The sequence below is a fragment of the Pelodiscus sinensis genome, chromosome 1, assembly GCF_052426305.1.
Source record: "Pelodiscus sinensis isolate ZL-2025 chromosome 1, ASM5242630v1, whole genome shotgun sequence".
NCBI lineage: Eukaryota > Metazoa > Chordata > Testudines > Trionychidae > Pelodiscus > Pelodiscus sinensis.
In genome coordinates this window covers 241,677,004-241,699,809 of record NC_143052.1, presented here as the reverse complement: position 1 = coordinate 241,699,809, position 22,806 = coordinate 241,677,004, and the positions used below count along the sequence as shown (strand labels likewise).

Sequence of the window (22,806 nt, the reverse complement as noted above, 5' to 3'; positions counted from 1 at the left end):
CTGGCGGCTCCCAGGAGCCTGCCCAGGTCCGCAAGAGGCGGGCGCCCACCTGGTCTAGTGCGGAGATCGTGGACCTCATCCACGACCTCCGCACTAGGCACAGGAAAGTGGCTGTCTAGGGCAGGAGAGCTGCCAGCCTGGCCACCCAGGAGCAGGTTTGCATGAAAATCAGGGTGGTCCAGTGAGACCCCCGACCCTGAGCCCTGAGCTTAGAATGGCCGTACTGGGTCAGACCAAAGGTCCGTCTAGCCTAGTAGCCTGTCTGCCGACAGCGGCCAACACTAGGGACCCTGGAGGGGATGGACCGAAGACAATGACCAAGCCATTTGTCTCATGCCATCCATCTCCAGCCTTCCACAAACAGAGGCCAAGGACACCATTTCTACCCCCTGGCTAATAGCACTCCATGGACCCAACCTCCATGAATTTATCTAACTTCTCTTTAAACTCTGTTCTAGTTCTAGCCTTCACAGCCTCCTGCAGCAAGGAGTTCCACAGGTTGACTATTTGCTTTGTGAAGAAGAACTTTCTGTTATTAGTTTGAAGCCTGCTACCCATTCATTTCATTTGGTGTCCTATAGTCCTTCTACTATGGGAACTAATGGAGAACTTTTCTTTATGCACTCTCTCCACACCACTCATGCTTTTATAGACCTCTATCATATCCCCCCTCAGTCTCCTCTTTTCTAAGCTGAAAAGTCCCAGTCTCTTTAGCCTCTCTTCATATGGGACCTGTTCCAAACCCCTGATCATTTTAGTTGCCCTCCCCTCTCCCAGCCTCTCTCTTCCCCTCTCCCACCTCCTTTTCCCAGTTTCCCTGAGTTTTGTTCAATAAAGAGAGTTTCTATTTTTGAACACACGTGTCCTTTATTTTGTACATCAGGAAGGGGGGGCTAGGGAGGAGTAAGTGGAAGGAGGTGAGGGAGGAATGGGGTACGAGTCCCCAATGGGGAGGACTGGGGTGGCTCTGCGGGCTCCTCGGGGTGGAAGCTCTCCTGAAGCCCCCCAATTGACCTCCCCCCGGATGGCAGCCTGTGGCAAGTGCAGCCGGGCTGATGTCCCAGTGCTGTGATGTGCCGAGTGTGGGCACTGAGGGCACTCCAAGCCAGGACTGCTTTGCAAGCGGGGAACCCCTGAGAACTGTCTGTCTGGGGTGGGGGTCAGGTCCCTTTAAGTACAGCCCTCAGCTAGCCTGAGACAGCAGCTCCACGCTCTAAGTCCTAATCTGATGCCCTGCCGGCACTGCTTCCGGCCATCCTTAACCTCGGTTCAGGGTCCACTCAATGTGGACATGCTAGTTCGAATTAGCAAAATGCTAATTCGAACTAATTTTTAGGTCTAGATGCATATCTCATTTGCATATCTTGGGCTCTCATTTGCATATCTTCTTCCGATCCTTTTTGCGGAAGAGGTTTTTATGATAAAAAGGCCCTGTGTAGATGGGGCCATTTGTCGGGAAAAAAACCTTTTGCACAAGAGCCGGTAAACCTCATTTTTTGAGGAATAAGGGGAAAAGGATCGGAAGAAGATATGCAAATGAGCGCTCCATTTGCATTTCCTCTTCCACAAAAAACACACAGCGTAGAGATAGCCTCAGAGTCTGATGGATGGGTGGGGCAGGTAATGTGTTTGCTGAAACCTCTTGTTTCTCTTGGCCCAGTTTACCCAGGAGCCATAGTGTTCTGTGGGAGGTGCTAGACAAGAAAGGGGCATTTTGTTAGTGTATTCATGACTGAGGACAGTTGGTCACTGTAGTGTCTCATTAAATCAATCAGAGCTGTCCCTATCAGAGCTGTTTGAAACACGAGAAAATTGTATCCCTTTTTTGAAAAAAAAATGTTTTGACAGTTCTATAGCTGATTGGAAAATTGAAAGGACTTTTTTTGCAAGAAGTATTCTTGAAAAATGTAATCTTAATTTAATTGAAAATGTCCAGGCTCTATATATTTCCCTCAGGCCATGTATACGCTAAGCAATTATTCAAATTTATGAAGTTCGATTCTTGGGCACCAAATTTTACAAATTCGAATTAAGTTAGTTAACTAATTCGAATTAAGTTAGTTCGAATCAGTGCTGTAGTGTAGGCATACCCTCAGGGAGTAATCAGTACAAAGACCTAATTTATCAACAAGAAACAAACAAATGAGAATCTCAGAATTTAGGAGCTTTGATAGCCATGAATACAGTTCTGGAGGATAAAAAATAATTGATAAATAAAAATAAAAATGAGCACTTAATGTATAATCATTTTAATAAATAAATAATGTTTCACATCCCCAACATGCACATAAACATTACTTACCAAGGTTTGTGCTTGTTACAGCCTTCAGAAACTAGAAGATGGACTCAGAGAACATGGAATTTTCATTGTTTTGTCCATTATGTGTGTGTTTTTCCCTAAGGAAACAAAAAACGGAGATAAGAAAACCTTATTCCACACCTGAGCAAAAAACCCCAAATAAATCCAGAAACCAGTTGTGCCAAATCTGCTGGAGACATTGTTCAAAGGATATTTTATCTTTCAAAAATTGCAGTGGGATGTTGCCAGCTTCCAGGAGAATATATGTGTTGTGCTTGGGGGTATGTCTACACTGTAGTGTTATTACGGAATAATGTTATTTCAAAATTTTAAAAAAGTGCCTCTACACAGCAAGGCATTATTTTGAAATAATGTCAATCTGGAGGACGTTTTACTCTGACTCCTGCAACCCTCATTTCATGAGGAGTAAGGGAAGTCGAAGGAAGAATGTTCTTCCTTCAATTTTCTGCTGAATTGGCATCCCCAAAAGCCTAATTAAGGGTATGTCTACACTACAGCATTATTTCGAAATATCTTATTTCGAAATAGTTAATTTGAAATAAGTTATTTTGAAATAACGTGTCTAGACACAAAATGCATTTCAAAATAGCGCGTCTACATTGAGTGGATGATGAATCGCATTTAAGGCCGGCTGGAACCAGGTTCGGCAGGGCATCAGGTTAGGAGTTATTTTGTGTGGCTGCTTCCTGATGCTATCTGAGGACTGTACTTAAAAGGACCCTTCCCCTCCACCTCCCCCCAAGCAGCCGGTTCTCAGGTTTCCCTGCTTGCTTGCCTACCTCAATGAGGGACAGCAAAACATTTTGTCTCTGCGTGCTCTGGTTGCCCTCACTCAGGACACCACAGCACTATGCAACATGGAGCCGGAGCTGACCCTGGGCACTCTGGTGCTTCTCCTGGACATGTTGCTGTGAGCCTGGCTGCACTTTCTGCAGGCTTTCATCCGGTAGGTCCATCGGGGGACTGACAGTATCCAGGAGGCCTTGTGGGAGAGCTTCCACCCTGAGGAGCACCCTGGTCTGCCCTATTGGGGGCTTGTGCCTCATTTCTCCCTCACATCCTTCCACTTACCCCTTCCTAACCGCTCTTCCTGATGTCAAATAAAATAAATGTATTTTCATGAACATAAACTCTCTTTATTTAACAAAATTGGGGTGGGGAGATGAAACTCTGGTGAGACTGGGGAAAGGAGGTGGGAGGGGGAAGAGAGAGGTTGGGAGAGGGGAGAGAGAGACCTACGAGGAGGGAGCTAGAAGTGGGAAGCAAGGAGAAGAATGGGGAGGGAAAGCTCAGGGCTCAGGGTTGGGGTGTCTCGCCAGACCAACTTGATTTTCATGCAAACCTGCTCCTGGGTTCGCATGTGGCCTTTGGTGGCCAGGCTGGCAGCTACCCTGCCATAGACGGCTGCATTCCTCCGTCTAGTGCGGAGAACATGGATGTTGGGGGCATCCCCCCCAAACCTGAATAAGAAACAGACTATGTAGCACTTTAAAGACTAACAAGATGGTTTAATAGGTGATGAGCTTTCGTGGGCCAGACCCACTTCCTCAGATCAAATAGTGGAAGAAAATTGTCACAACCATATATACCAAAGTATACAATTTAAAAAAATGAACACATGAAAAGGACAAATCAAGTTTCAGAACAGAAGGGGGATGGGGGGGGGGTAAATGTGAGTTAATGATATTAGAGGTGATAATTGGGGAAGCTATCTTTGTAATGGGTAAGATAATTAATGTCTTTGTTTAAGCTTACGTGTAAAGTGTCGAATTTAAGCATGAATGACAGTTCAGAGGATTCTCTTTCAAGTGAAGTCTTAAAAGGTCTTTAAAGCAGGATGCAGGTAATCAAGTCATTGAGACAGTGTCCTTTCTGGTTGAAATGGCAAGAAACTGTTTTTTCTTTGTGATCCTGTCTAATGTCTGTTTTGTGGGCATTGGTTCTTTGACGAAGTATCTGAGATGTTTGTCCAATATACATAGCAGACAGACACTTTCGGCACATGATAGCATAAATTATATTTCTGGATGAGCAGGAATATGTGTTCTTGATCTTATAATTCACTTGGTTAGGTCCAATAATGGTATCAGCAGAGTGAATATGTGGACAAAGCTGGCAACGGGGTTTGTTGCAAGGGAAGGTACCAGGGTTGGTATTAGCGTGTATAAGTTGGGGGCTGTAGGTGATGACAAATGGTGTTCTATTGTTGGTTTTCTTGGGTCTGTCTTGAAGTAGATGGTTTCTAGGTATTCATCTGACCCTGGACCAGGAAGGCACCCGCCGTCTCCGGGCCCTGTCAGGCTCGTGGGAGCTGGCAGACTGCTCTTGGGGAGCGGTGGAGGGCTGGCTGCCAGTGGCTTGCTAGTTCATGTTTTGGGGCCTCTGGGTCAGGGGCAGTGACTGCTGGCTCTGGGCTGACAGGCTTGGAGCTGGCACAGGCACTGTGGCCAGAGTCAACCCCTTTAAGGGCTCCGGGGAGGGAGGAGAGTGAAGAGTGTTCTTGGTTGAGGCTGGAGTGGCCACCAGGCCACCCTGGGAAGTCTGGAGGCCCCCTGTTTCGATGTAAGTGTCTACACAGCACTTATTTCAAAATAGCTATTTTAAATTTGGCATTATTCCTCGTGGAATGAGGTTTACCAAATTTGAAATAAGTGCTCCGCTATTTTGATTTAATTTCGAAATAGCGGTTTGGCTGTGTAGACGCTAGCAAAGTTATTTCAAAATTAATGGCTGTTATTTTGAAATAACTTTGCTGTGTAGACATACCCTAAGCTATTTCTGCTGCTTTTTAAAAGCAAACAACATTGTTGGGGTGACGTCTTTAAAGAGAGATGGTTCAGAGTGGGCAGATAGGAAAGCACTTCTAGTCATAGACTTTCCTGAGGATTTCCTGATTTACTGGCAAAGCGAGTTAGTTATGTGCCATAATTAACACATTTTCAAGAAAAATTGTCATTTTTCCCAGTAGTCTGGAAACTGGGAAAGCATAGTGCTGAGCTCATGCTAAATCTTCATGTGACTACTATTTGTATCTCCCATAGCACAGACCTGCCCAAAGCTCTGTGCGTATATTAAAAATGGCATTTTTACTGTGCTTGTGTATAATGTGTGCCCAATAATAAATACATCAATCTGTTTTAAGATGTTTTTAATAGAACCTCTTTAATTTATCTTTAGTAATATTTGGATATGTTACGAAAGTATGTTCTTGGTGTGAATGTTAGAGTTAATGTTAATAGCTACATACTACATCTACACTACAGGCTTTTTGCGGAAAAACAGCTGTTCTTGCGCAAAAACTTGCGGAGCGTCTACACTGCACACATGTTCTTGCGCAAGTAAACTTACAGTAAAGCATCAGAAGAGAGGGCTTCTTGCGCAAGAGTCATTCCTTTCCCCACGAGGAATAAGCCCTCTTGCACAAGAAGGCAGTGTGGACAGGTAACAGGGGTTTCTTGAGCAAGAAATCCCTATGGCTAAAATGGCCATTAGAGCTTTCTTGCACAAGAGTGTCCACACTGCCATGGACGTTTTTGCGCAAAATCACATCACTTGTGCAAAAGCACATGGCAGTGTGGACGCGCTCTTGCGCAAGACCTTTTGCGCAAGAAGCCTGAAGTGTAGACATAGCCATAGAGCAGTGGTCCCCAACCTTTTTGGGTGGTGGGCGCCGCGCGGGGCTGCTGGGCCACCCGGGGGCGGGGTCTAGGCCGCCTGGGGGCGGGGCCACCCGGGGGAGGTGCTGCGCATAGGCCGCGCACCCAGGGGTGGGGCCAGGGCCGGCTTTAGGTGTTTTGCTGCCCCAAGCAAAACATTTTTTTGGTCGCCCCCCCCCCCCCCCCCCCAGGACAGGCACTGAGGAGGAAAGCGCCCCTTTCTGTTTGACTCCCACCACACTCTCCGGGTAAACCCAGCCTACGTCCTTTCTCCCCTCCATACACATCCCTATCCACACACATCCCGACTCCTCCGCCCCCCCCTCCATGCACTCACGGAAACCAATTTCCACCTTCTCTCCCGTCTCAGGCAAACCCGACCCCTCAGTGACTGGACCCAGTCCACCCCTCTTCTCTCCCCAACCTGATCCACCCTGTACCCTCTTCCCTCCCAGCCAAACCCGATCCCATCCATACCTGGTTTGCTCCCCTCTCCCACCTTCCCCCACTGATCGAATTCCGTCTCCTTTCCCTCTCCCCACCAAATCCTTGTGTCCCCTCCCCACAGCACGCGCGGAAATGTCGGAGCACTCTGTGGGGGTATGTCTACACTACAAAGTTAATTCGAACTAACGGACGTTAGTTCAAATTAACTTTAATAGGAGCTACACTAGTGCTCCGCTAGTTCGAATTTAAATTGAACTAGCGGAGCGCTTAGTTTGAACTAGGAAAACCTCTTTTTACGAGGATTAAGCCTAGTTCGAACTAGCTAGTTCGAATTAAGGGGTGTGTAGCCCCTTAATTCGAACTAGTGGGAGGCTAGCCCTCCCCAGGTTTCCCTGGTGGCCACTCTGGCCAACACCAGGGAAACTCGTCTGCCCCCCTCCCGGCCCCGGACCCCTTAAAGGGGCACGGGCTGGCTATGGTGCCCGTGCCAGGTGCAAGCCTGCCAGCACCCAGCCAGCAGACCCTGCACGTGGCACAGATCGAGCCACCCACCCGATGCCCCCCAGCCCTCCCCCTTTTCCCGGGACCAGGCTGGCGGCTCCCGGGAGCTTGCCCGGGACCGCAAGAGGTGGGCACCTGCCTGGGCTAGTGCAGACATCATGGACCTCGTCCACGATCTCCGCACTAGGCACAGGAAAGTGGCCGGCTAGGGCAGGAGAGCTGCCAGCCTGGTCACCCAGGAGCAGGTGTGCAAGAGAATCAAGGGGGTCCAGTGAGACCCCCGACCCTGAGCCCTGAGCTTACAATGGCCATCCTGGGTCAGACCAAAGGCCCATCTAGCCCAGTAGCCTGTCTGCCGACAGTGGCCAACCCTAGGGACCCTGGAGGGGATGGACCGAAGACAGTGACCAAGCCATTTGTCTCGTGCCATCCCTCTCCAGCCTTCCACAAACCATGGGCAGGGACACCACTCCTACCCCCTGGCTAATAGCACTCCATGAACCCAACCTCCATGACTTGATCTCACTTCCCTTTAAACTCTGTTCTAGTTCTAGCCTTCATAGCCTCCTGCAGCAAGGAGTTCCACAGGTTGACTCTTTGCTTTGTGAAGAACAACTTTCTGTTACTAGTTTGAAGTCTGCTACCCATTCCTTTCCTTTGGTGTCCTCTAGTCCTTCTTTATGGGAACTAATGAAGAACTTTTCTGTATGCACCCTCTCCACCCAACTCCTGCTTTTAGAGACCTCTATCCTGTCCCCCCTCCGTCTCCTCTTTTCTAAGCTGAAAAGTCCCAGTCTCTTTAGCCTCTCTTCATATGGGACCTGTTCCCAACCCCTGATCATTTTAGTTGCCCTCCACTCTCCCAGCCTCTCTCTTCCCCTCTCCCATCTCCTTTTCCCAGTCTCCCCCAGTTTTGTTCAATAAAGACAGATTCTATTTTGGAAGACACGTTATCTTTATTTTGTACATCAAGAAGAGGGGCTAGGGAAGGGTAAGTGGAAGGAGGTGAGGGAGGAATGGGGCACGAGCCCCCGATGGGGAGGACTGGGCTGGCTCTGTGGGCTTCTGGGGGTGGAAGCTCTCCTGCAGCCCCCCAATTGCCCCCCTCTCTCCAGATGGCAGCCTGCGGCAAGTGCAGCCGGACTGATGGCTGAGTGCTGTGATGTGCCCAGTGTGGGTAGTCCGGGCAATCCAAGCCAGGACTGCTTTGCAAGCGGGGAACCCCTGAGAACTGTCTGTCTGGGGTGGGGGTCGGGACCCTTTAATCACAGCCTTCGGCTAGCCTGAGACAGCAGATCCATGCTCTAAGTCCTCCTCTGATGCCCTGCCGGCACTGCTTCTGGCCATCCTTAAGCCCGGTTCAGGGTCCACTTAATGTGGACATGCTAGTTCGAATTAGCAAAATGCTAATTCAAACTAATTTTTTAGTCTGGATCCGTTAGTTCGAATTAGCTTAGTTCGAATTAATGTTGTAGTGTAGACATACCCGGGGAGAGTGTCACGGGTCCCCCTACTTCCCTTTCTCTGCAGTTGTACACACCTTTCCCTGATGTGAAGCAGGGCGCCACATGCACCCCTCCCCTGCAAGAGGAGAGAGAGGAGCCGCTAGGTCAGGGCTCGCCCGCAGCCGCTGCAAGGGATTCTGTGGCTAGCAGCTCCCGGGGGTGCTTGGAAGTGAGGAGGGGCTGGCGTGGTAGTGCGGAGGGGCCGACGTGGTAGTGCAGCTGGCTGGCAGCCCTGGACAAACACCTGGGACAAACAAGAGGCCGGAGGGAAGGGGATAGATGGGGGGAGGGGCTGAAATCAACAAGCAGCGCGGCACGGCAGCAGTGCGATTGGGGCAGCACTAGGCGGGTGCATATAAATTCCCCGGCGGGTGCCATGGCGCCCGCGAGCACCGTGTTGGGGACCACTGCCATAGAGTATAGGAGTGAACATACTGTATTTCTGCAAGTGTTGCTGTACATGTGTGTCAAGGATCAGAAGTTATCTCATATGCATATGCAGTCTGCAGATAGCAATATAAAAAATCAGACAGCACTTTATGAGCAATCTAGTAGGAATACTTTCATGGTTTTTAAACATGGCTCATTTTCCTTTGTCATTAAATGGGGCAATAAAATCATATAAGCGTTAATAAAGTATGACATATTGTAGGATAATTTTTAAACAGTTTTTAATGTTTCTTTGTGTCTCTTAATCTTCAGGCAGACTGCATTGTATTATGAGCAAGTACAAAAAATAACCTTTAAATCATGGTTCTTATCGATTCTGCTTTTCAGCAGCCTTAATACACTGCACAATCTAACCTTGATGACTGTGTCTCTGGTTTATTAATTTATTTGCATATCTGAATAAACCAAATGCTAATAAATCTTTAGTATCTTTGTGGCTCATTGATCTGTTAAATCTTAACCCTTTTACCACATAAAAATGTAGTTTGGAAACTAAATTTAGAAGCAGATTCATTGAGAGGTATTGATTGTGAGCAGAAAACTTTCTCTTTCATTTTCAAAATTACCTGTACACTTGAATGTTTGGGGTTATTATGCTGTTGCACACCAAAAAATTAGTTGTATTTACATTGACCACTACAAAAAAGTCTTGATAATTTTTTCCACACATTTCAGTAAAATAATGATTATTCTGAAAAGCTTGGTTAATTACCTACGTTCTCCTCCTCACAAGGACAATCAAGCAATGTGATCACACCAATGGCATCCCCTCAGTGGCCAAAGAAACAGGAAGGAGATTAGCAAGAACTTGTGTGGGGTTAAATAAGAAGGAAAGGTAAAGGTTAGAAACATCTGGTGATCTGGGAAGAGAAGAGTGGAAGATGTCTTCCTGTGTTTGGTGGTGGGAAAGCAGGCAATTCACTCACTTCCTCTAAAAATATGCAAGATAAACCATGTGTGACAACATAAGCCCTGACAGTCTCTTGGAAAGCTTATGGCAATGGAGGATATTAGCACATAGAAAGGTTAGGTCCAGCACTTTCATTATCACATATGAAGTTTGTATCTGCTGTGGACATAACAAATGGCAGTTTTTAATTAAGTTACTGATGTCTATGTTGTGAGCAAACATCATTTCTCTTTGTGTTGTGCTCCTCTTCAGCTTTGCTCACTACTCTCTCTTCGCTCTCCTCCCCCCCCCCCTCCTCAAGCAATGGAAGAAATTACTACTAAAGCCTAATGTTTTCCTAGACAAGAAAAATAACATTCTTCCATTTTTACAAGTGCTAGAAATAACATGTTATTTGTATCACTCTGGTATTTCCTGTTCCTCCAAAGAATAGAAGTTATTGAAGCAATTTGTTCTCTACTTGTGTGGTATAAACAAATATTATTGGATTCCATGCTAAGCTTCACCCAACCCTTAGGCCAGTTGTCTCCAAGCTGTTCCTTTATCTTGCCAAGGTAATAAGAAGGTCAAAGCCAGTAACACAATGAATGAGCTTTATTAATCTACCTGACTCATTCCTGCAGGCCTCTGCATTTTCTCGGATTGCCTTTTTGGATTTTACAAATTTATATTGTTCATTACCAAATAAATATAAAATAATGAGAATAGATCCTAATTAGCACAACCCTAGCTTCAGCTGCCAGTTTATACTGCATTCACAGGTTTTGAAATAAAGCTGCTGCAGTGAAGGACAGATGATGGAAGGTTGAGATTTTGCTAATGGATTAAGAGTCCTTTACGTGTAAATTTTTAGGAAAATAGGGTTTTGGTGGATAACGGTGTTCTCACCCCTTTCCTTGCCATGATCTCACTGACACTCTATGAGGGAGCGTCTACACTGCACCCTTTGCTCAAAATAAGATAAGCAAATTGTGTATCTTATTTTGATTCTTTTTTGAAATAGGCTATTTCAAAATTTGGCGCATCTACACAGTGCCAAATTTCAAAATAAAACACTATTTCAAGACATCCCTTATCCCTCATGCCATGAGGTTTACAGGGATGCCTAAATAGTGCGTCCGCTATATTTCGCAATAGCAGACACTTTCAAAAGAATTGGGGATACCAGAGGTATCCCGAAATAGCATTGCAGTGTAGATGTACCGTAACAGAGCAGTTTCAGAGTTCATTAGATGTCCTAAACTAGACTTCAGCAACATATTAAAAACTTGAATGGAAAAATGCTGGAATTTTTTGTGTACGCCAACTTCAGCCATTCATTTCAGACTCATTCTTCCCACGTTCTTCTTTGCTTTGTGAAATACATCTGACAATAATAACAAGAAGGCACTTTAAAGACTAACAAATGTATTAGGGGATAAGCTTTCATGAGATACAACTCATTGCGTCAGATGCACTCATTAAATTCCTCCCCTGCATGCCCAGAATCCACAAAAGGGACTTAAGCATTTTGACATTCCGGTTACGTCTAGACTACAGGCCTCTGTCGACAAAGAGTGTCTAGATTACAGCCCGTTCTGTTGACAAAGCAAGCCGCTTTTTCAACAGAGAGTCTAGACGCTCTCTTTTGAAAAAACACAGCATGGATGCAATAGCACCTTTTGTTGACAGAACTCTGTTGACAAAAGGCATTATTCCTCGTAGAAAGAGGTGAACTGCCATCAGCAAAACTGCCGCGTTCTGTCGACTTACAGTAGTGTAGACTCAGGTATAGTTTTGACAAAAGTCCACTTTTGTCGACAAAGCCCTGTAGTCCAGGCTTACCCTCATTGTCACAATACCTAATTTTTAGGTACCTAGAAAACAATGCTGTGATTCACAAAGCCTGAGTTAGGCACTGAGGCTCCCCATACAGTGAATACGGAGAGAGTGGGGCCTTAGAGTGGGTTCCACAAAGCAGCACTCTAGCCGGGAGCTGTCTAGACAATCCAATGAAAGATGTTGACAAGAGGAGTGTGTCCTGACCCACACCCTTCTCGGAGTTTGGCACCTTAGTCCAGGCTGGAGGGAGAAACCTATCTCTGCTTGTGACTCCTGAACCAGGGGAAGATAGGCATTCTGCTGTGTAAGTCACATGCAGGATCCAGTAGGTATGTTCAAAGGCTGGCTAATTGTACACAAAGCAGGGGGAGTAAGGCCTATCTTAGAACTTTAACTTGATGGTTTAAAGCAGTGTTTCTCAACCTTTTCTTTTTATAAAGTACTCCTTTTAAAAATATATATATAAATAAGTATCCCCAGTACTTACAGATTTCAGACACACAATTTTTTTTCTACATTGCAACACGTTTGTTTAAACAACTTAATAGTAGCCAGGTGGGCAATGAAATTTTTGGGTGTAAAAAGTACAAAAATAATATAATGCTGTAAAACTTAAAACAAAAATTCAGTTTTCTCCAAATTGCTGTTGTGTTGACGTACCCTCCAGACTTCTCTCAAGTACCCCTAAGGGTATTCGTACCACTGGTTGAGAAACACTGGTTTAAGGTACTCACCTGGCATGTAGGAGACCCCTGGCTCAAGTCCCCACTTCAGCCTGATGAAGAGAAGAAGGGATATGAAGAGGAATCAGCCAGCTTTCAGGTGAATGATCAAACCACTAGGCTGTGGGATAGTCTGATGTGGGGCTTCCTCAATCTCTCCCATTGAAACTGTTCCACATCAGTTATATAATCAAATATTAAATGTGCCAGAGAGTGTTCGAATGATTCTGTATGACAGTGGTTAGAGAACTCATCTGAGGTAGCAGCTCCTTTCTCCTAATCAGGTGGGGGGGGAGAGGACTTGAACTGGGGAGTCTCCCACATCTCCAAATGGGTACCCTAACCATTGGGCTAAAGATTGTAAGGGAAGCCATCCTGCTCTGAGCTATTTTGTGTGACCCCATCCCTGGGCCCCAGTCTGATAGGCAGCCTCTGAGCACGCCTACTGGAGCAGGTCCCACATGTTATGTAAGTGGCCAAATGCTTATCTTCCTCAATTCATGCATCACTCTGAATCTGAAGCAGATGATGGGAGGCAGCAGAGTGCTTGCTCGAAGATGGAAACATAGGCTCTAGGTAACTTTTACTGCAAACACATAAGTGCTGAGTAATGTCAGGTACCTACAGGGTTAGATGACTTCTGAACAGGTGTCTGGTGGATTGCAGCAGTGCCTAAAATGGGATTTAGGTGTCTAGAACTTTTGTGGATCCACCCATAGTCCTGAATTTGGCAGAGACAAACATCAGTAGCTTTCAAATAACCTTACATTTGCTAACTGGCTGCTGCTTGATGTATGTCCCCCCCTGCCAGGTTGTGGAGATTCCTGAGAGACTGTTCCTTTGTGTTATCACCATGAAGATTGTGCATCAAACAAAAGCAGTACATTTGAGATATTGATTTACTATGAATTATGATCCCAGCTCTAGATTCTTCTCCTTAATATCATAATTGTTTTTACTTCCTTTTTTTTTTTTTTTTTTTTTTTTGTAGTGTAAGGGAAGGATTAGAGCACCACGGTCCTGTAGTACTAAAATTCAGTGCTATATTCAAAGATCCTATTTCATAGTCTGTGTTTTCTCTATGGCAACAGTTATTTAAAATCTTTAAACGTGAGATACTGTATTTTATAAAAAATTACCTAATACTTTTCTTTAATTTTAAACTTAATTGGATTAGACCGTTATAGATGAGGAAATAGTGGCTGTACCATTTTCTGAAGAGTATGTTATTCATCTGACCTCTGTACAGAAGAAGGCAGCAGGGAGGGGAAAAACAATATTAAATGATTGAGAGGCTAGTCTGAGGCCATTTGGTTAGAGAAAAATAGATTATCTGTGCACAGCCTAAAGGTAGAGAGGGCAAGGGAAATGTAACTCTCTGCATCTCATTTCTGAGTGGATACAGATTGGAAAGCAGAGAGTATTGCAGTGCACTTATGTGATCACCTTATTGGTTCCTTTTCTTTGGCTTCCAAAAAGCAGTGAGTACATGGCAGCGGGGGCTGGTATTATGACTGCATACTTATTCCAGCTTACATACTTGCATTCATATTTTTCTCCTTTCAGGACCCTAGGCCTTTGCACTCCAGAAGGTGTCAGTTTTATTCAAGTGGAATAGGATTCTTATATGATGCCTACCAGACAGAGGTAAAGACAACCATATCATAGCTCATTAACTTCCTTTGTGACATTCTGAGGGGTTCATTAGAAGCCCAAATGTTCTTTTCCTCCTTAATAGTAGCACCCACCAATAATTGTGAATTTATTTCTTTTAAGGTGTTCTCATTCAATCTTTATTACATAAACTTCTGAGGAGGTTTTGCTGACTGGACTATTATAATAAATATGTAAGTTAATAAATTTGCATAAGCCAGAAAACTTCAGATTTCCACTATAATCATTTAATACAAGCCAAGAATGTCCGTATTTTGTATTCAGCTTCCCTTTATTATTTCAACCATAAAAGGGCAGGAAGAATAACTGTACCCAAATGGGTTGTCTCCTGAAAAATCTAGACTTAGTTTTTTCCCCTATTTTCTTTGGTATTGCTATTCATTTTGTGTTTCTTTCCTCCAGTATGGGATGCTAAACTGGTGGTATCAAGAAGAAAATAAAGCAGAGCAGAACTGAAAATAGAGAAATGGTACTAGGGCTTACAGGAAGCCAGATGTCTACAATGGGAGCTCTTTCCATGGCTCTGAATCAGTTTATGAGAAATGTTACTGTTACTAATGTTAAACAAGTCAAGTCTTTTACCAGTGTAAATGAGTAATGCATTTGGAATCAGAGTATTCTGTATTTTATCTAAGAAAATATATTAAAGGAATATTTTATTGACCTTCTTGCTGACCTACCTAAATAAGATATAGGACCTGTGTCAGCATCTTTTTCCATAACTGTAATTCCTTCTCCCCACAAATAAAAAAATACCAGTGATATGTCAACCATGTAAACAGAATTATTTTTCTGCTAAAGTGAACTTGATGAAGCTTCCCTGCAGGGATGCTCAGGCAGATCACTTGCCTTTAAAAGGCATCTGAAATATTAGCCTGTGTCTAAAGCTCCTAAGAATGTGTACGTTTGAGTAGCTTTGAGCTTTTTGCCCTCCTCTGGCAAAAAAAGTAATATGGGTTTATAGCAGTGATGGGCAATCCACTGTGGTTCCACCTGCGGCCTGCGCACCCCCTGTCTGCCTCCTTCCTCCCTCCACGACTCTCTCACACTGGGACACTGCAGCCCTGCATTTCCTCTTCCTCCCCTGTGCTCCCAGAGCTTGAACTGCCATGAACAGCTGCGGGAGGGAGGGAGGGAGGAAGAGAGAGGAGTAGGAAGTGTGGGGCTCCCATGCCCCAATGTGCAAGAGGCATGGAGGAAGGAGGCAGAGAAAGGATGCGCGAGCTGCAGGCGGAACCCCAGTAGGCCACCTGTAGCCTATAGGCCACAGGTTGCCTACCACTGGTTCATAGCATGTTTTTATTTTACTACTCTTGTAATACATTCTTGTCTGGTTGTCCCAGGTAATGTCTTTCCAACTGAATTGATCTGGATCTGAATTGCTGTACACTAATCCAAAGATGATCCACAGCTGGCGAATTTAGCTTTTTTTATTTTAGTCAACTGGTGACCAGCTGACATGGCCCACATTCCATGCAGATTTGTCACCAAGGCGGCAGATTGTTTGCTACATGGAATTTGCCTGAGCACAAGTTTCCTTAAAAAAGCCATTGAAGGTGTGCAAGTGATATATAACTGGTGGAGTTTTCTTGTTTAATTTCTTTCCTTTGGCAGACACAGGTGGAATTGTATTTTCTTGCAATTACCGTGAGGCAAGAATCTCTCTTAAATTGGTGTTGAGGGCATGGAAAGACACAAGCAGGTGAAATAAGAGAAAGATAATAGTTTGGTATCTGAAATGAAGGACTAGGACTTGACATGCAGAATAGCCACAAGTGGCACGTGATTTAATGCTCGATTTTATCCCCCTTGCTCCCATTGAGTATTTATTTGTTTCTATTCTCATAAAAAGGAGTGCCTTTTCTTGGCCTTTCATGCACATTTGAAAAATCCAGCTTTATCATAACTGAGAAGCTGAAAATATGTTTATGATCTTTACAGTCTTCCTTTAAGGTACTCCCAAGTTCTTGCAGCCACGGCAAATGTACAGGTGTTGCAGCATGCCTTGAAGGTTGATAAATTAGGACAATTTCAAACCAAGGGAGAGTCCTAACATCATGGGGTCATTGCAGATACTGCCCGCCCTTGTACCACCACCCCCTTAAGCTCTGGAGTCCTTCTTGATCTTGACTCTGGCAGCATGGCATAAAGAGAGAGAGAATCTTTGAGATACTGTACATTGGTCCCAGGCCAATATGAACTTATGTGATAAGTAAAATGTAAGCTGCTGGTTAGTTTTAGCCTAACTACCGATAGTTAGCCAATGCCCACCCAAAAGCACTAGTATTATGTGCTGCCAGGTAGATGCCCCCAGTAACAAACAAGCTGATGAATTCTACACCAACTTTGGTTTATGGATAGATTTAAGATGCTGCCATATGTCATGCAGTATAGTGGCACTTGATTAGACTGATGTAGTCACTGAAATTAGTGGGTTTCGTCATAAAGCAAGTTACATGCGGTCCTTGGTGATTTATGCCTTCAGTTCAGGAAAGCACTTACGCATATTCTGAGGGCCCATTGACTTGAAGTAAAAAAAGACAGAGGTAAATAAACCACATTATATCTTAGTGGGTTTGTGATGGAGTAAAATATATCTGTATCAGATTGTGAATTGTTATGCATTGCAGCTGCTATCTTGGATCATAATCTTAATTGCGACTTTCATTTCATAGTGAAACCTCCATTTTGAATGAGAGCATTCATTTTGTATTACAGACTTGAACGTAGGTATACCTTGCCCAGAGAGCTCTTTTCTTTCTAGGTTTTTCAGGTTTCCCCCCTGCCATTACGTTCACCATTCAGATGAACCCTGCCTCATCTCACAAGTCTGGAAAATCTAACAAACCATTTTGTTTTAAAACTAAACTGAACTTCATTTATATGTGCGTGCGCACACATGCGTGCAGATTTGCCTAGTGTTTCTTTCAAGAGCAAATCCATCAGTAGTACAGAATCTCTCTGCACTCCCACTGAAGTGCGTATGCTGACCCAGGCACCACAGGCAGAATAACTTGGTTCAGCCCCTTCAATAAGAGATTATCTCATGGACCAATGCATTATTAGATGGGCATATGTGACAAAGGTCCTCCGATAAGTGCTTTTAAAGACAGCAATTTATTCCTAAACCTGTTACTACTATCTCTTTCATGATGAGACAGGCTCCATTAAACAGTGAATTCACTTTTCATTGTTCGAACAGAACCTTTCTGAATGGACACAGCGTACTTAAGAAGAAGGTAGAAATGTTGTATTTTCCATACCATTAGCCAGTTTAACACTGACAGATGTTTCAATATTTTGAAACTCTATCAATAAAGCTAAGGATCTCAAAAAGAAACTTGCCTTTAAAATATTACAATTAGCCTGCTAAATCAAATAGAAATGGTGTATGCATATTACATGGTAAGGGTCATTAAAATGATCTCTTGTCTGAATGGAGTGTGACTGGCATGTGTCTGCCTTTATTTTTCCAATATCTGTTCTCTAGAGTCCATATTCTCAAAAATGAACCTTTTCATTTCTGTATTCCAGAGCATGCTGGAAATGGTACTCATTTGCTTGTATGTTTTCCCATTATATTTTGGTTTTTGTTCTAATTTTTTTTATTTAGCTGTAATAAAAGCTAAAGGGAGAGGGAATGAGACCTTCTGGAGATTCAGGGGCTGTAACATGTAGACAGAGGGTATGTCTACACTACCCCGCTAGTTCGAACTAGAGGGGTAATGTATGCATACCGCACTTGCTAATGAAGCCCGGGATTTGAATTTCCCGGGCTTCATTAGCATAAGCGGGGAGCCGCCATTTTTAAATCCCCGCTGCTTCGAACCCCGTGTAGCGCGGCTACACGGGGCTCGAACTAGGTAGTTCGGACTAGGGTCCTATTCCGAACTACCGTTACTCCTCGTGAAACGAGGTGTACCGGTAGTTCGGAATAGGCACCCTAGTCCGAACTACCTAGTTCGAGCCCCGTGTAGCCGCGCTACACGGGGTTCGAAGCAGCGGGGATTTAAAAATGGCGGCTCCCCGCTTATGCTAATGAAGCCCGGGAAATTCAAATCCCGGGCTTCATTAGCAAGTGCGGTATGCATACATTACCCCGCTAGTTCGAACTAGCGGGGTAGTGTAGACATACCCTGAGAGACTTAATATTATTCACCAGGGACTATTATTATTCCAGTCTCCAGCAGCATGAAAGAGCCTTATTGTAAATAAGAATATCACGTTTCTAATATTTCATTTTATAAAACATGAAAATTGTAAACAGATTTTATAAGACAAGTTCGTGGCAGCAAAGCTGTCTGGGGGAACATATTTTCAGTATTTTTACGATGCTTTACACAAAAAAATGCAAGAACCTTTTTTTTTCTGGAGTTGTAGTGTTCTGTTTGAATGCTAAAGACACTCTGGAAGGGGATGGTTTGTGCAGTTACTCTCCAGTTTCCAATTTGAAAGGAATGTTTGGACACCTCTCACTTACTGTATAATGCTGTAGTAGTCTCACCGTGGTCTTTTGGCCTGCTTCCTCTCCTGTGTGTGGAAATCATTTTTGTACCAGTGCAAAGAATCTCAGAGTAAGCCAGATGTGTTGCTTTTATGTGGTCAGTGGGATGACTTGCAAAATGGTGGCTAGATGCTGTGGCAAGAGTCCTCAGACTACAAAATGGTTCCTTCTCTTATTCCCAGGTAACGTGTAACACCTTAAACAACAAGTGCCCGCTGAGAATAAAGAGCAATACATGCTATTGCTGTGACCTGTACAATTGTGAAAAGTAAGTACAAGCAAGCAATACACATCTGCTCAATCAGAGTCTGTATGTTTATTCCACCTCCTTTTGCATTTAGGCCCATGTCCTGGGAATGAGCACACAATTGGCTAGTGTGTTTGGTGAGCACCCTGGGAGAAGGCACAGGAAAACATCCCTCCAAACTGCAGGGCTAGTACATAGCCAAAAGCCATAATAGCACCCAATCTACAGCACTGTTCTGAGAGGGCCAATGGATTCCCAGAATACAAATAGTTCCTCTGCATTCAGCCACAGGAGGTCCCTATGGGTAAGGTCCATCCTGCACAGGATTGTGTGTTCCCCAGATCCTGTTCTCCCTTTCCCACTGACTTGCAGGATAAACTGTGTCTGGAGGCTGTGCTCATAGTGGAGACAGGGACCTGGTTTGCCTCTCAGTGCTCTTATTATTTCAGTGGGTTTTCTTTAAAAATTATCTGTAGAGTTTTATGTGGCCACCAAAATAAATAAATAAAGCAGCCCCTTGTAAAGATTTTTTCATGAGCTTGCATTAGGATTTCCAAAATGGATTCCATGTGGTCACTTGTTGACTGATCTCTGGGAAGCAAAATTAATGGAAATATCGTTTCCATATCACAACTTTACATCATGGCCAGAGCATGTATGTGCTCAAGGGAGTTTTACTCAATGGCCATAAGAATAAATATGGTAAAAGGAAAATGTTGCTCATATTACCAGAAGATTTCTGTTTTAATTCATCCTTAACAAAACACAGGCTGAAAGTGCATGAATATGCTAGTCAAGAAACAGTAGGGGTATGTTTATCCCTTGCAGGAGGCATAAGGGATCTGTCGAAAAAGGCTTTATTTCTAGACAGATCCCCCTCTAGACTGCCTCTTTTTGCCGACAAAGTGCTGAGTCGGCAAAAACGGCTGCCATTCTTATGCAAATTAAGCGCGGGATATTTAAATCCCTGCTTCATTTGCAATGTCAACCTGCCTAATCTGCATCCCTCGGCCGACAGAGGGATGCAGCCTAGACATACCCTAGGTGACTACATTAGCCTGTGAAGAGAGACTAGCCCAAGATGGGCTCATTGTGGTGGTGCAGCAGGCTGATGTGGCCTCCCCTACCTGGTAAATAGAACCACTGCCAAACAAAATAAGCATGTGAGCTTTATTTAACGCCTGAAATCCCTTTCTAGTACCTTCCTTATTCCACACGTGTACATGTCAGTACTGATACAAGTAGTGTCATGCTGTGTGAAGAGCAGGAAACTCAGGAAAATCTCCTCAGGTGGGGTATGGAGGGTTTGGGGTAGGAGGGGATGCTGGCTCTTGTGCTTTCTGTGGACCAAGTGGGATGTTTTCACATTTTAGCATCGCACACCCTGAGCTAGAGTGACCTGACAGCTTGTGTGAAAAATCAGGATGAGGGTGAGGGGTAATAGGTACCCGTATTACAAATATCAGGCCTGTCCCCCTAAAATTGGAACATATTGTCACCCAAGATTGGTCTCCTAAACTTGCCTCCCTCCCCCATTCACATCTAAGCTCTATTTTTTGTTTTTTGTTTTTACTTATGCCTACAACCCTACATGACCCAGCCCTCTTCAAATCCTGGTTGCCACATATGGGAATTCCAAAAGTCATGCCAGTTTGGGAGAAAAAAGTTTGCAGAGAAACAGACAAATGTGTTTTTTCATCTGTTAACTTCCACCCCACTGCCTCCCCGCCCCTCCCCTCCCCCCAAAAATACACCCACAACATTTTGTCATGCCTTACTTACGTGAAGAATTAAAAGTTTGGGACTGGAAGTTGCTATGAGTTTCTCCAGAATGTTAGAGTGATGGGTGAGGTTCTGGGGTTCAGAGTTATGGAACTGATTTGACAAAGTCAAAGCCTGGGTAAATGCTTTTGCTTTCCTTTCTTGCAAGATGCTAAATTGAACTGCTGTGGTGCATCAGCTGCTGATCAGTCTATTGCTATCTGTACCTTTGAATTATGGTAATGCCTAGAGACCCTAGCCAACATCAAGGCGCCATTGGGCCAATCAATGCACAAATATATACTGAGACCATCACTGCGCTAAAAACATTATCTGTTGTGTCTGCAGATTGCACAGGGTGCGAGGGGAAAGTGGCAGAACAGGGTAAGGGTTAGATTCAAAAGGCACAAAGGCACTTGTGTACCATGGACATTTGCCAAGCCATGGCTCAGCTGCCACCTCATCCTAAAGTCCCCAAAGCACCTGAATTTCTACCAGTGGGCACATGCAAAGCTAGTAAGTCCGGATGCTATGGGCTAGGGCTTTGCATACAGGCCAGTCTGTGGGGTTGAAGAGGCATGTGTCCCCCAGAATGGCCAGTAGATTGGTGTCTCTGAACTTACCTGAGTGGTGAGATGTCTCAGGTTGAATCCCTGCTTTGGAGCAGGAACTTGAATCCAGGTGTCAGGCATCGCCCAGGTGAATGCCTTAGCCCCCAGGCCACAAAGACAGTCTTTCTCTAACCCAATGACTAAGGATTCCACTGGGCAGCAGAGCTTTGTGAATATGACCAGTGCTAGGTGGACCACTGGCTTTATCTGCTGTAGTGACTGATGTCTGTGATAGGGTGTGCCTGACTACAGCAACAGGCGGCTTGCTGCCACAGCCATGCACCACATCAAAAGGTTTGACGTTTAGACTTGCAATATCTTGGCTCTGCATAGTAGCCCTGTGTTTCTTCATGCCTTCCCTTTCTCCTTAGCATTTTCCCTACCCAGCTACCGTCACTGCACTCAATGTGCCTGACTGGAACTCAGAAGAAAAATTTCACACTCCACTTTTCTCTGCCTTTTGCCAAAAAGTTGATGGAAATTATTCTTCCAGGTGTAGAAAGAGTTCATAGTGAGGGGAGGGGCATCAGAGGTAGCACACATGGTCCCAGAGCAAGCAGGCAGAAACTCTCTTTGGCTTAGACAGCTGGCATGGAAGTGGGTGAGTGGTAAAGCGTTACTGCTCAGCAGTTGTGTTTGCCATGTGTTTACAAATAGAACAGCAGGGTGTTTTAAAACATGGGATTTGGTTTCTCCACATACCACACAATGCACAGACTCTGCAGCAAAAATAACTGAGTACAGAAACAAAGTGTGGGTTCCTAACTTGCTTGATTTCTAATACGGTTGCTATATACGAATGTAAAAATAGTACCAACTACCATTTGAAGGAACATCTATCACTAGATCCTGAATTGTGTTGTCTCCATCAGCTTGAAACCACAGACACTGTATAGCCAGTTAGTAAAATCTCCATCCATGTAGTTGGATTCACTTCTTAAGCAACATGCACAGTCAGTAGGGATTTTTGAAGCAATGAGTTCAGGTGAACTAAGGAGGAAGTGTGCTAAGTATGTTTTAGCTGCCAGCTGCTCTCAACACTTGTTACTAAGAGTAATGTAGTATCACCTCTGAGTGCCACAGCTGTGCTAGAGAATGGTACCAAAAAATCCTGACCTGGGCGAAAACTAGTCAGCTGAGTGAAGGGCAGCACAGCAGTCTCCCTAGCATGGCCACTGGTAGCTTTATTTTTTCATTAAATCAGTCAAGCTGTAGAGAATCTATACCAGAGCCCGCAGTGGTTTCGCTAAGCAATGTCAACTCTCGCAGGAATGTTTTGTACGATTTCCTCAGGCAGACAAGGCTGTAGTTCTTGCCTGAGAAAAAAATTAAACATTTTAAGATTCAAATGGTCTGGTACTTTGCAAGCCATTGATGTAATGGTGATGCTATTTCTGTCCCATTGCAGTTCAGAACAGTCAACCAGCTACTATGAGTTTCTTGGCGTGAACAACTGCCAGGATGTGGTTCACTTGTACCGGCTGCTGTGGGCCTCCACAGTCCTGAACATCATTGGATTGTTTCTGGGGATAGTCACGGCAGCCATACTTGGGGGCTTTAAAGACATGGTAAGCCTTGAAATTCCTGCAGCTTTTCATTAGTGGCGATTTCTGTATGTTGCTAATTAGCCTGTTACCTAATATGTTCAAAACAGAGACAGCAGAACTATTTACAGCA

At 44.5% G+C, this 22,806-nt stretch overlaps 1 protein-coding gene across 2 annotated transcripts in view; it reads left to right on the top strand.

Moving 5' to 3' along the window:
- Nucleotides 1–22,806, top strand: part of TMEM255B (transmembrane protein 255B) — a 120,129-nt gene that overhangs the window by 72,750 nt on the left and 24,573 nt on the right. For both annotated transcript variants that reach the window (XM_075918391.2, XM_075918372.2), the window contains exons 5-7: nucleotides 13,899–13,979; nucleotides 18,693–18,778; nucleotides 22,538–22,697. In XM_075918391.2, coding sequence (XP_075774506.1) covers nucleotides 13,899–13,979; nucleotides 18,693–18,778; nucleotides 22,538–22,697 — 327 coding nt within the window. The remainder of the gene's footprint in view (nucleotides 1–13,898; nucleotides 13,980–18,692; nucleotides 18,779–22,537; nucleotides 22,698–22,806) is intronic.